The sequence below is a fragment of the Nothobranchius furzeri genome, chromosome 9 (assembly GCF_043380555.1).
Source record: "Nothobranchius furzeri strain GRZ-AD chromosome 9, NfurGRZ-RIMD1, whole genome shotgun sequence".
Taxonomy (NCBI): Eukaryota; Metazoa; Chordata; class Actinopteri; order Cyprinodontiformes; family Nothobranchiidae; genus Nothobranchius; species Nothobranchius furzeri.
Window position 1 is genome coordinate 5,741,718 of NC_091749.1, and position 14,320 is coordinate 5,756,037.

General features: G+C 47.2%; 1 protein-coding gene across 3 annotated transcripts in view; it reads right to left on the minus strand.

Annotated features, from left to right (window-relative positions):
• The window catches only part of mtss1lb (MTSS I-BAR domain containing 2b), a 102,951-nt gene that overhangs the window by 6,021 nt on the left and 82,610 nt on the right, over positions 1 to 14,320 (minus strand). For 2 of the 3 annotated variants that reach the window (XM_070554612.1, XM_070554611.1), the window contains exons 11-13: positions 13,983 to 14,057; positions 4,003 to 4,158; positions 3,389 to 3,568 (exon numbers count right to left, since the gene is read on the minus strand). In XM_070554612.1, the coding sequence (XP_070410713.1) occupies positions 3,389 to 3,568; positions 4,003 to 4,158; positions 13,983 to 14,057 (411 nt within the window). The remainder of the gene's footprint in view (positions 1 to 3,388; positions 3,569 to 4,002; positions 4,159 to 13,982; positions 14,058 to 14,320) is intronic. The other variant, XM_070554613.1, reaches the window with a different exon arrangement.

The window sequence follows — 14,320 nt, forward strand, 5'->3', positions numbered from 1 at the left end:
TGGCAACGTCGAACAGGAGGAGCTGGCGAACGGAGAACTGCCAGCTGCAGCGTTGGGAGGGAAAGAACTCCATCAGGCTGCCCTCTTCCTCTTCCTCACCTGCTGACCGCCGGGTCGGGTGGGTTGTCCCGACGGCGGAGCGGCTTGGTTGCCGGACCTCTGAGGCAAAACTGGTCGAGGCGCTGAGCCCGAAGGGGCTGGCTGGACTGCCGGAGTCTTCGGGCGTTTTGGGATCCGGAACCGAGGCTGGGCTCTGGCAGCTGCCTGAGGAAGAGTCGGCCGAGCCGGCAGAGCCGTTGAAGGCTTACGGGGAAGGCAGAGTTGAAGGGCTTCATCCTCCTTCTTTTTGGCCTCACACCGTTGCTGCAATGATGCCAGGGCAGAGCCGAAAATGCCTTCAGGCACGATTGGCATGTCCAAAATGTCCTCCTTCTCTCTATCAGAGAGGTTGGTGAGGTTCAGCCATCGTGCACGTTCTTGAAGCACCATCATGCCCATAGTTTTAGCCGTAGCCTGGACCGTGCAGCGCTGCACACGCAGGCAGATGTCGGTCAGTACGGTGATTTCCTCCCACACCTCCGGGTCCGGCTTCGTATTCATGTCCTCACAGAGCTCGGCTTGGTACGCTGAGAGCATGGAGGAGACATTCAAAGCTCGGACCGAGATGGCGGCAGCCTTGTACGCCCTCTCGTTCAGCGCCGACTGGAAGCGGTCCGCCTTTGCAGGGAGAGCGGGAGGCCTGGAGGAAGTTGCCGAGAGTCGTGGGTGCAGGTGGGCTGCAACCAGCGGTTCCATCGGCGGCATGCGAAGCATGCCAGCCCTCTCCATCCCCTCAAAGTCCAGCGAGGAGGCTCCTTGGACAGGAGGCCTGGAGCAGAAAGGGTGTTTGTCCCAGGAAGACCTCACTTCTTGGAGAAGCTCCGGGAAGGCAGGAAGGAGGGGCTTTGCCGCCCTTGTGGCCTGAGGCAGCTTCTTACCGTAGTAGCGGGATCTGACAGCCTCGGTGACCACGGTGGGCCAAGGGATGTTGAGCCTGGTCGCAGCGCGTCGGCAGACTGACTGCATGTCCAGGTGGGCAGCCGGAGAAGCCGCTCTATCCCTGGGAGAGGACGGAAAGCTAGGCATGGAGGCCTGAGCGATGGGGAGAAAAACGTCGTCATCCTCGTCCTCCTCTGAAATGAGGAGTTCCGAGGTGTTCTCGTCGTCTCCGTAGTCCAACTCCAACATGTCCTCGACGGGGTGGCTCGGACCGGCCAGTTCGAGCTGTGAGCCCCAGCTGAGTTCGGCACACGGTTCCGGCTCTGGGAGGGCATGTTCGCCGGCGTCCCCAGGCGGTGGCCCAGGGGCCGGCAGGCAAGGGTCCTTCCCCGACAGGCTAGCTTGGCGCGCTAGCCGCCGGCGTAGGCTCTTCAGGGTGAAGCAAGCACAGCTCTCACATGACCCGGGGACTTCCAATGCCAGCTGGGCGTGTTCCAGCCCGAGGCAGCTCGAGCAGACCTTGTGCGGGTCTTTGCTTGAGGTTTTGTTCCCACAGGTACAGAGGTGAGCTCCTGCGCCATCGACTCCTCTGGTGGGAGGAGCGGCTTCCATGCTGGCTAACTGGTGTGTTAGCAGAGAACGACCAGGTGCACTGGAGTGTGAAGCTGCTCGTTATGCCCCGAGCCTATGGTGAAGGTCAGGACAGAAGGACAGTAAGTTAACATTCGGCGACGGAGAGAATATTAGCTGGCTCCGTCTGTGAACAGTTGAGCTAACTTACCTCAGAGACAAGCGACCACCGAAGCGAGAAGAGGCGATTGAATAGTGCGTGCGTGGGGACTCTTGCTACTTATAGTAGCAGGTGACGCGTACGTCACGGTCACTGGCCAATCAGGATTGGCGTATTGAGATAAGTGCTTCTGAGGAATCCGCGGAGGGGCGTATCCCCATAGTGAGACATCGAAACAAATGTTAAGAAAGAGAACATTTATTCCAAAAACGAGGGGGCAGAACATCACCTGTGGAGCCTGGGTTAAGCCTCCACAAGGAGCTTTGCTCAGTCCGGAAGGACAACTGGCAGGAACAACGTAAACAATCCTGGTGAGGAGACAGGCTAGCCTGGCCTGCCAGACTCCTCCTCTGTTTAATCCTGCACAGAGAAATGCTCTGGGAACTCTCCTATTCAAATAACCCCGCCCCCTGAGAGTTCTAACCTAGCCAATCAGTGCTGAGTAGCGTACGTCACACACCACAATGCCGAGTTTGTCATAAACATGGTGACTGAAGCAGAGTTCGCTGTGGCTCTTTCCCCTCGTCTAAATGACTCAGATGTCTTTAAAACCACAAGTAGAAGCGCTAAAAGCATTTATTCTAAAGAAAGATGTTTGCGCCGTCGCCAGATACCCTTTTTACTACAGCTAAAGAACTACAGCGTCGCGGACGTCACACACGGCAACGCTCAGTTTCTCATAAACAACAAAGACAGCGGCGGAGTTTGCTGCGACTCTTTCCTCTGGTCTAAATGACTCAGATGCCTTTAAAACCACAAGTAGAAGCTCTAAAAGCATTTAGCACTTTAAATAAAAGATGTTTGCATCGTTGCCAGATACCGTTTTTATACCACAGCTAGAAAACTACAGCATCGTGTGGCACTGTCGGGATTTCCATCTTTTTTCTGATTGGTTACTTTTGAGCTGCCTAGTCCCACCCTCAAGTGCCTCTCTGCCTGTGAGCTACCAGAGCCTCTCTGTGCAGAATTACACAGAGGACGAGTCTGGCAGGCCAGGCTAGAGACAGGCAGAGTCACACCTGCAGTAGCTACATGGGGGGTGGACACCCTCCGGCCCTGGAGCGCACCGGCTATTCGGGGATACCCCCAAACTCCCAGATGTCCAGTCCATCTCTGAGCAGCTTCAGCGGCAGAAGATTGTGACGGTATCCTTAAAAAGTTCTAAAAATAATTTCCTATAGCAGCTGAAGCTTGAACAGGAACACAGTCCTTCACTTTTAAAACACAAGGACCGTGGGGATTAGCAGAAATACGGCTGGAAACAGAAACCTTTTATGTGGAAATTACAGCCTTCTGGTAGATCTTCCAACTCTCTGCTGGAATCAAACTGAACTGGTCTGTGTGACTACGTGGGCGAGGCAAGTGCTGACAAACTGCAGTCATGCAAATGTCACATTTAGCCACACAGCGTCTCCATTATATTTCATTTTGGTAGTAAAATGTTCCCAGGCTCGTCCCAAACTTGCCTCACATTTCTGACTCAGAATCAAAACTGAGATCCAGGTAAAACCCTTCATGAGTACAGTGGCTCGTTAAAAACCACACTGCAGAAACAGAAGTTTTATTAGTGTACTGTGACCAGGTGGACTAATTACACCTTAGTGTGTTCTGTAAACGGACCTTGGCAGCGATTGTAGCAGGTGTCATCCTGGGCTTCTGTCCATCCTCAGGGTGTGATGCTCCAGCATATCCCTGGGAGCCTGGCGAGCCCTCGCTCTCTCTGAGCCGGTCAGACGGCTCCTTTCTCCTCTGAACAAGTGCTGCTGCAGCTGGCTGTTCATACTGACCTTTGGACCAATCCTAAAAAAGTGGGAGGGATTAGTAAACAGGAAGTGGCTGGTTTAGGAAAAGAGACTGTCCAGCAGTTTGAAGGGCTTGGCCTGAGTGCAGAGAAGGAGATCCTCGTGGGTGGGTTGGGTCTGTCTGGGTGTGTGTGAGGCTGTTCAAGTGGGCTTGGACCATATTTAAAATCACTTATGTTGATGACTTGACATCTTCTTGGTTTTGGTCAATCACCAGTAGGTGGTGAACAAAACCAGGAAGGCAAGGGGAGCCAGAAAGGAATCGTGCACACAGCAACTGAGGATGGATGTTTAAAGACAGGAAACAATGTGCTTATGGATGAGTTAATCGTAAAGGAAAAACAGGCACAACGTTTAAAACCAGAGCAACTCGCTGAGCAGGAACAGAAGAAAAGGTGTAACTGAAGAAATGGCTGTGAATGGAAAACAAACCTTCCACATGGGAACCTTTGATGTGGGAGAGGAGGAGCTGGATCCAGGGGGGCGGTTATAGGGTGGGGACGCAGGAACAGGAAGAATGACAGAGAGAGGCCTGGTGGAGCCAGAGTGAGAAAGAGCAGGGCGGAAGGTAGCGAAGGACGGGCCAAACTGCAGGACGAGAGACAGTGGTGTCATCAGAGAATGGAAAAGCCACACGCACAAACAGATGCAGCCAGCGGTGGAGTCACACACGAGAACGCAAGCCTTCATCACATCCAACACACAGCCTCCACGTGGAACAGAGGAGCAGCAGATGAGTAGGTGTCAGAGTGGCTTCATAACTCCTGAGAACCCAGTTTCAGCTACTTTGCACAGCATGAATGGGCTAATCTGGTGGTGGGGTGTACAGGATCAGCAACGTAAAACCAAAACAGCACATTTCACATTCAGAGTGGCAGGATTGGACATTTTCCAAACCAGGATTGTAGCACAGAAAGCAAGAGTAGCCCCGGTGCCGGCCTCTCCTCCGGCTGCAGGGGAAACAGAAGCCTCTTTTGCAAAACAGCCGTCAATCTGCCTCAACGCCGTGGCGGCATCAGGAGCTTTAGGTCGTGTAGAAGTGGTCAGACCGTGGCGGTAATGTGGCGCAATCGTGTCCTTTTCACGAAAGATTAGGCAATGGCAGCATAAAGGGGCGTGGAGGCAGTCTCTGCACTGCTGGGAAGTCCGTTTTGCTTTTTATGACCACCAAAGCCACGCTCGTTACGTTTTTTTAACAGGGCGCTCCTGAAGGTGTCTGTCCCCATCAGTCCCCGTGCAGCCTCTGGTGACCTGAGCTCCAGCTCTAACAGAGACAAGCTCCAGGAGCGCTGCCTCGCTTCAGTCTAACATCTCAGCCGGTTCTGCTTACAAAAGCAAAACGTACAGCCCACGCTCACTTTCATTTTCAATTCAATAGCCGGTGTTACGCCGATATGTGGTCCACTCACAGCTGGGTGCAAAAGAAACAGATCTCGAGGGGGGGACACATGTCAACATAACACCGGCCGGAGCTCGGCAGTAACTCCCCGTGTGACCATGACACCTCTCTCTGTTCCGCCAAGGCGCGGTTGCTGTTTATGTGATGTTGCCCACACTGTGTCTCGTAAAAAGGGCCAGAGTGAGCAGCGATGGGTTGGACATGCAAAACAGCAGGAAATTATGGCCAGATCACAGTGAAGTCATAAATATTCCTACTCAGATCTTTATCCTTTAGCTTCACTTTTATCAACCCTCCCCACAATCTCTGCGGCTCCTGAACACACAGACAAAGACAGATTCCCTCAGTACCAGCTATTCTGTTGTTATTAAACATTTTATCTCTTGAACAAAGCGATCCAGATGTTTACCCCTATACCAGCTCTTTTGCTAACTAGTGAAACCATAAGCCTTTTCATTTCAAATAATAAAAATAGAAGAAAAGGAGTCAATATTCAGCCCAGAGGCTCAGATTTATTTATTTATTTATTTATTTATTTATGTATTTATTTATTCATTCATTCATTCATTCATTTATTTATTTATTTATTTGTTTGTTTGTGTATGTGCAATGGCTAAAACAGACAACATCAATGGTGGGAGTCTGCAATTGAGAGGTAGAAGTTCTTATTCACCTAAAGAAAGCACATGACGCCGTGTTTACTTGGTGACGTTTAATAGTGAGTTGATGATTCACCCCATGAGGAGGCGTCACTAGCTAGCATAAGGACACCAAAGCAGCTATCAGTGTCTCTTAGAGCAGTTTTTAACAGGGGAAATGTTTGGTGGTAAAAACTTGGTAAAGTTTAAGAAAAAGCTGAGATAAAATTATGAGTAAACAGCAAATAAATAACTTTCTGGCATATTGCCCACCCCTAAGCTAAAGCTGTTTTTAATGTCATTTCTGTTCCATTCGTTGGCCTGGTCAAAGAAAAAAACATTAAAGGGAGTGAGTACTGGAAGCGTATTGCATTCCACCACAAAACATCAAAAGCTCTGTTATTTTCTGAAATAACGAGACATTTCTTAAAGAAAATAATAAAAACTGCTCTGTTTTTTCCAAATTAATGAGATAATTTTTACAGAAACAAACAAAAATCCTCCCTCTGAAGTGCTAATGTTGCTCTGCAGCATTATTGACGGGCCAACGGAGGAACTCAAACATGTCTCGTTTGCTGAGTTTAATTCATTTTCACTTTGTTTTGGGATTGAGACACTGTGCCAAATAGCTGCTGTCTCTGAAATGGATGGGCAGGAATGATGACTCGGCTCTGGAATACCCCTCGCTGTCCGTTTGTCCGGCGTCTGAGAGAGGGTGGCTGGGGATTGGAAATGTAGCGGGATGACTGCTTGAACCTGCTATCAGTGAGCCGATCATCTGCAGAAGGTGCTGCAAATATTAAGAGGCTGACTTCCTCTACTGCAATGGACTGGCTCTCTGTCCAGGGTGTACCCCACCAGATAGACCATTGGCTGCTGGAGAGAGCCCCCCCCCCCCCCCTCCCCCTCCCCCGGCCATACGTGGACAGAGCGGGTTCAGACAATGGCTGGACGGATGATGTGTGTGGAAAAGCATCATTAGCACATCAGAGGGATCATTTTTATTTTATATTTTTCTGTAAAAATTATCTTGTTATTTCAGAAAAAACGAGCATTTTCTTTGTTTTATTCTGTTGCGGCTGAATGCAAAATGCTTCTGTGGGTCCAGACGGTAAATGCACTTTCTCAAATATCTTCCTTGTTGTCTTGATTGATTTAGTTGCAACAAGTCAAATTTGCTCACATTTGTCCAAATTATATTTTACATTTGTCACAAATGACTATGTTCTTCTGTTTTGGGTCAGTCACCAAATCTGTGCTATGTTTCTCTCACCTTCTGACTTACCAAAACTAACCTTATCCACCTTCCTCCGCTTTGTCACGTATTCCAGAAGTTTAACTTTCAGTTCCACTGCTTTGCAGATGACACCCAGCTCTACTTCCTCCCTCCTCCCTCCTCCCGTTTCACTGAAATTAAAGCTTGGCTCTCCACTAACCTCCTCAAATTTAACAGTGACAAAACAAAAGTCTTACTTGTTGGAACTAAACCCTCCTCACACAAAGCTGAGTGTTTCTCGTACTGATGACTCCTCCATTGCTTCTCCGTCCACTCGGGTTAAGGACCTGGGTGCCAACCTTGACAGCACTCTCTCACTCCCTCTATGTGTGAGGGCTGTGTTCCAGAGGTCAGCTGTCCTGAAGGGATCTCCTCTTAAAATCCCAAGATCGTTAACTTTTAGCTAATATTAGGTTTTATCATAAATGGTAAATGGTAAATGGCCTGTATTTGATATAGCGCCTTCTAGAGTCCTGGAACCCCCCAAGGCGCGTTTACAACACAATCAGTCATTCACCCATTCACACACACATTCACACCCTGGTGGGGATGAGCTACGATGTAGCCACAGCTGCCCTGGGGCGCACTGACAGAGCACAGGCGCCACCGGTCCCTCCGACCACCACCAGCAGGCAACGTGGGTTAAGTGTCTTGCCCAAGGACACAACGACAGCGACAGACTGAGCGGTGCTCGAACCAGCAACCTTCCGATTACGGGGCGAGCACTTAACTCCTGTGCCACCGTCGGTTACTGATGTTTCTTTTAAATAACACCGTCCAATAAGCAGGTGATTTGTCTTTTTTTTTCAGCACCATGGACAGCTGACGATATATAGTGTGTGTCCTCCTCTCCTTTGTTGCTTGTGTAGTGACTGGCGTACTTTCACATGTCTTTGAATTACTTACCGGTGTACTAACTGTGTCAGGCGCCAGCGCGTCTGAATCAAACTATAACCTATAAACTGCACCGCAGCTAATGGGCAGATCCTGTTGGGTTTTCAAGTTGCATTGACACAGGACACGACTCAGAACGCTGCTGTCTATTGTGCGGAAATGTCACGGGTAACCATGACAACCGAGACGGATATACAGGCACTGGGCCCTATAGGCATGACCAAATGGTTTCATGCCCTTGGAGCAGCACCATGCAGCGATGGGCTTTGGAGCAGCAAATCTAAATAAATAAAAACATTTTAAAAAGCGGTCATGGAGCCTGAGATGGCAATAATCATTCACTGATTGGTGCGCAGAGACAAACCGCTCCTTTCCAGAGCTAATGGAAACATTTCATTGAACTCAAAAGGGCTTTAGAGAAGAATTGTTTTTCCTATCAAACAAATATCAGCCCAGCTGTCAGCTAATCCCCGCTGGAACGAGCCGGTGTTTTCTCAGAGCGTCTGTTAGAGAAAACCCGACAGGTGTGCCTCTGCCCGTTAGCTGCTGTACACTTTATTGGTGCGCAGTTGTGTGTGACAAAAGATGAATCACCTGCGGTATTGAATGGTTTGATTGATTAAATAAAACAACTGGTTGGTATTCTTGAAAAGAAGTATCCGTACCCTCATGATAAAACCTAATGCTAGCTAAACGTTAATGATTTGAGGGCATTTAAGGGGAGAACCTTTCAGGAAAGCCATTCCTGGAACACACCACTCATGCAGATGTGACAGGGTGAGCCTCCTGTCACTGTACCCTGATTGATCATGCATCCTGGCTACTTGGCCAAGGGGATGTCCTTTGGCTGACTGGCTAGCACATGTGCCTCTCACCCTGGAGTCTGGGGATGGAATCCCACCCGGGCCCTCGTTTCTCCACCTTGCCACATAATTACAAATCATGGCCACAAGTTATTGTTTTTCTCCTCAGTGTCACCAGATGGGCACCATATATGAATGCGCCGGGTGGGTACAAAGCTCTCCGATGGTCTTCCCTCCGGACCAGGAGGGACACTTCAAACGGTTTGTGAATCCACGCTGAGATGTGTCGATGGCTGGGAAGTATTTCCAAGAAGAACTGAACTCTGTAATTCGTTACATTTTAGACCTCGCACACCCCCTCGCGGCACAGTGAGGAGATTCTGCTTTCGGTTGTACAAACGAACACTAGCAAGCCAAAACTGCCTGGTCTCCATTTAAAGTCCTACTTCTCACTTTCAAAGATGTTCACAATCTCCCCCCATTTCTCTCTGATCTCGTTCACGTCATCCTCTGTCCACCTTACTGTTGCATCCTTCTGTCTCACCTCCATGGGCCTCAGGTCCTTCAGCTGCTCTGCTCCCCCCCTCTGAACTTCTCAGCCACGAGCCATCTGGAACTCTGGCTCCCTCTCCACTTTCCAATCCAAACTAAAACCTCTTCAAATAGATGTTGCATTGTTTTTGTTACCTTTCCTTAACCCTTTGATGCATGAATTATGAAATCTTCAACCATGATTTTTTAAACAATTTTTTTCATTCATCTTCAGGTGTGAATGAAACAAATTTCAACAAATTTTTTTGGTAAAATTTTATAATTTACAAATAGTTCATTAAATGTCCACCTCAGTGGACAGCGTGCAATCAGAACATGAAATATGTTGGCTTGGCTTACTGAAATCCAAATGGAGGGGCTCAAATGCAATAAAGTCTTCAACAGCTGTGCTGAATAGCAAAAACAAATAAATTACTATTTTGAGTACCTGTCCACTGTAGTGACCATTATGCATCAAAGGGTTAAAAGGTGCTTTAAATACAATGTATTGTTATTATTATTATTATTATTATTATTATTATTATTATTATTATTATTATTATTACTAACCCGAGTGTGACGAGTCAGATTTTTTAAAAGTTTGTTGTGAATTCGTTCATCTGATTAAACCTTTTAGAGAAACTCACCAGAAAATCAAGATCCTTCATGAGTGTTATGAGGAGCGTTCATGTTGCAACCCGCTGACGCCCGCTCGGACCAACTCTGACAAGTTGCGTTTTACTTCTCAGCCACGTCTTGTTGCTGCTGGCAGCTCCATGCTTGCTCCGAGCACATGTGCAACACTCACCCAACACCGTTCGAAGTGGATGCAGAAAGATGAAATGCTGAAAGCGATCTGAGCTTTCAGAGATGTTAGCAGACACGTTTTTAAACCTCTCATGATTTTTATCCTGTCTTATGTGATTGGACTGAACATGTCATCACCAACAGTTTTCATCATTTAGTATAAAAACCCAAGAGCCTGGTGCTACAGAGACCAAAAGTTGGAAGGATTATTTTGCAGCTCCTCCGTGGCGTTTGTGCAAGGCTGTTGTCCTGATATCCCGTTGAAGTGGAGCAAACAACCCGTCCTGACGATGTTTGCTGCTCAAATTAGAGCTGGATCACAGCAGAAGGCTGTCGCTGAGGAGAGCTGTTGTGAGTGACAGATGCTACTTAGAATCAGAAATGAACGTTTGCTTTGGACCCTGAGCAGCAGCTATATAATTGTGTTTTCCTGACAAACAGATGTGCACAGCTGTCAAAGAATGTGTAGAGAAAGAGAAGAATTTCAGCTCTGAGAACAGAAGCCTCCGCTGTGATCGGCAGGATTTATGTGGGTTTCCTGTCACCAGTTGAAGGGGAACAGAACGTAGCACGTGTGTGGTTCTAAAAGAGAGACATTCACCTGGCTGCATGTAAAAGGTAAAACCACTTAGCTACTGATCACTGAACACATTTCAAACCTCACTGGTGTACATTCGTTAACGGTTTATCGGAGAATAGAATTTTTATTTTCCAAAACACAATAAGCCGGTTCTCCACAGGAGGAACCATTAAGCTCCCAGACAACCATATCTGTCAAACCCGTGTTCCCTTTCAGAACCGGATCTCTGACGGATTTCTTCTAACAACGAAACTCTGACAAGCTTCTGCTGCTGCGGCAGACAGTTAGCGCTCCAGCAGCGACTTTCTTCCACCTCAATCATCACAGCTGCTGCCGATCCCTTCACAGACACTGACAATCTGATTTTGTTCTTCATCGTCAAACAAACAAAGGAGAAAATAACGGAAAATAATTCAGAAACTCTGCTTTAAGCGCATGTTCTATGGTTGTTAGTCAGAAGCAGGATGGCGTGATTAGACAACATATTTAAAAGAGTTCAGAAGTTGGACGTGTTTGGATTCCTTCTCTGTCACACACAGTCTTCTTGTAGCATAAAGAATGTTTCTTGTACCAAAATGGACCGAGACTGAACCGTCACCCTCAGATCACCAAGGGCTGGGAGCACCCCCCCCCCCCCCCCCCCCCCAGTGACAATAACCCCCAGAACTGGGCCTTGGTTAAATAACACCGGCCAACATGAAGCTTCTGGAAGGTCTCTTCCAAACTTCAAAGACCTCAACTCAAAGTTATGGACAGTGTTCAAAAGCTGAACATGAAAATAGTCTCCTACACCTATCTCCTGCATTAGCTTCCGACAGGAAATAGTCTGTGAAAGTCTACGATTGGAAAATCCTGACAGATCTACGTCACACTGTCACCATACATTCATGGACTCACCCATCTGAGCTCAAAACGGGGGAGGCTGTTGTTGGCTTAGCGGCCAGAAAACAGCAAAGAACTTCTCGACTAGTAGAAGCTAACTGTTAGCATTAGCAACCCCACCACATGGCAGAACTCCTGCAGGCTTGTGTTATTTGTGGAAATAAAACATCAACATTGCAGAGCAAACAGAATCGGTGGTAGATTTGTCGCCAGTCAGAGGTGAGATGTCCAAATATCCAACACGCTCTCACACCCTAAGTGTCGAAAAATGGCACGGTGTCACCAAGCGTTTGTTTCTGATGCGTTGGGAGCTCCTGCACGTCGGGAGGCGACGCGCTGTGCTAGAGCATCGGTTTCTGATGCCCGTGGTAAAACAGAGATTTCACCGACATTTCACCTTTAACCTCTAGCAATTTAACCGTCCCCTCACCCCCTTCCTAACCTTAACCCTGTATGTCAGTCTAAATTTTCCGTTAAATGTGTTTGAGAGGAGCGATGAAACGCGAAACAAAGCTTCGCATGTGCAAGTTGGTTAAGTTAGGATGCGGGTGAGGGGAAGGTTAAATAGCAAGAGGGTAAAGGTCACAATTCGGCCAAATGTCCGTTTTACCGCGGGCGTCGGATACCGACGCTCTGGCACAGCGCGTCGCTTCCTGACGCGCAGGAGCTCCCAACGTGTGGGAAACAAACGCTTGGTCACACCATGTCATTTTTCGATACTTAGGGTGTGAGAATGTGTTGAAATATCAGGAAATGAGACTCCAAATCCTGTCGTACGAAACTCAGCTGTGATGTGGCTCACTTCTAGTTCCTGAAAATTGCGCACCAGTGCTTTGTTTCCCCAGAGTACAACATTCTTTCCTACTATAAAAATGCAAATGGATTGAATTAATGAGTGTTCCACACCTTTAAAGGTCAAGTCCATCTCAGAAACGCTAGCTAGAAGGAATCCTACGAGAAGAGCCCGACAGCAGCCACAGTTACAGAAGCTTGGTGGTATCTTTGTTACGTTCTGTCGGTGTTGCTTTATATTCATGCTTTTGTGTTCTCGTTGAAAGGTAAAACAACAAACTCTGCTTTTCTGTGTATTATTAAGAACACAAAAGCAGCTGAGGGGAAACCCGCTACCCAAATACTGAGGGGATGTTTATTTTTGAGCCGTGAGAAGCAAACCGGATTCAAGATGGTTTCATGTTTTCATAAATGACTGAAGTTGTACGGTTACTCTGACAAACAAGGATTCAAACTAAATATTAAAAGTAAAAAAAACTAATGAGTGGATGTAAACTTCTGACCACAACTTTCTGAATGTTAACAAGTAACATCAAGAGTTTAAACCTAAAATCTCCACAAAGACGTTTACAAAAGTGTTCCTCCACGTTTCAGTGGAATTATGAACATTTTCTCTTAATTACAACATGTTGTAGGATGACATGCCTCCTTCTAAAAGGATAGGTTATCCAGAGTTATCTCTGTAGTTATGCTGCTATAGGCTTAGACTGCTGGAGGACACACTGACCACTTTCCACACTCTACTGCTTTCTTCTACAGTCTGCTCTTTAACTGTAATATTTTCTGCTATTTCAGCTGTTAACTTTATTTTCTCTCTAAGTGTTTTTCTCACCAGAAGAAGCTACAACGATGTTCTGCTGAGCTGTGGTGGCCTCATGGAGGGGGCCATCGTCTAGCACACTGCTGCTAACCACTTAAACAGTTTCCTTTGACTTTGAATGTACTAGTTTACCTGAATTTAATTAATTATAGATCCACTAGGATAAATACCATAAAGTTTATCTCTTACTAAACAGAATATTTACTTAGAAATCACAATGTAACCATAGAAACACGACTTTGTGTGTGCGTGCGTGCGTGTGTGTGTGTGCGTGCGCGTACGCGTGTGTGTGTGTGTGTGTGTGTGTGTGTGTGTGTCTGCTCTGTCTTCTCGATCCCCAGTGAGTCGTGGAGGATGGCTGCTTATACTGAGCCAGGATTCTCTGGAGGTTTCTTCCTGTTAAAAGGGAGTTTTCCTCTCCACTGTCGCTGCATGCTTGCTTAGTATGAGGATTGCTGTGAAGACTCTGACACTAGTCAGTGACTCGATGCAACCTGCTGGGTTCCTTATATAGGAAACATTATTTCTGATTGGCTTAATGAACTGGCCTGTATTGGAATGTTTATTATGTGAAGTGACTTGAGACGACTCTTGTCGTGATTTGGCGCTTTATAAATAAACTTGAATTGAACTGAATTTTGTTTGCAGGATGTTTATTTTTTGTGGATCCACTGATGGTTCAGGGTCACATGTCACTGCAGGTCGTACTCGTATAACTGAGCACGGGACAAATAAACCTTTTGAATCTTGAAAAACCCCAAAGTCTTTGGAACGGAACCCTTTTTGAGGCTTTTTCACTCTTGACTTGTTTAACTGCAGTTTATTGTTGCTCCTTCAGCGCTGAGAAACCAAACACCGTTATAAAAACTTACTGTAAGAGCAACACGGACCACTGATTTTTGTCTGTGTTTTTCTCCTCGGTGCTTTGTCAGTGTTGTTGGGCTCTGGCGGCTTGACGCCATGTTGTACAGCGGACACGGAGACACTTACCGTGGTGGGGGAGCTGCATTCACTGACGGACTGGCATGTTTCTGAGGCCTCTGATGATGCAGAACTGGACGACTTCTACAGCAGAGAAACAACAGAGAACGCGTCTGTTGGTCCCATGTACCTGTTTGTATTTAAATGATAAATGAGCAAGTTTTTCTAAAACCTAGAAAAACTCAGAGAAATGATCCCGGTTATGGGAAAACCAGTCATCTCACTGAGCTGGGACTTCTGGTCGTTCGACTGCACAGGTAGTCACACTGAACTGATAAGACATGTTTACACGTGTTAACACCACAAACAGATATTAACATGCAGTGTAGTAGTCAGGAAGTGTCCTA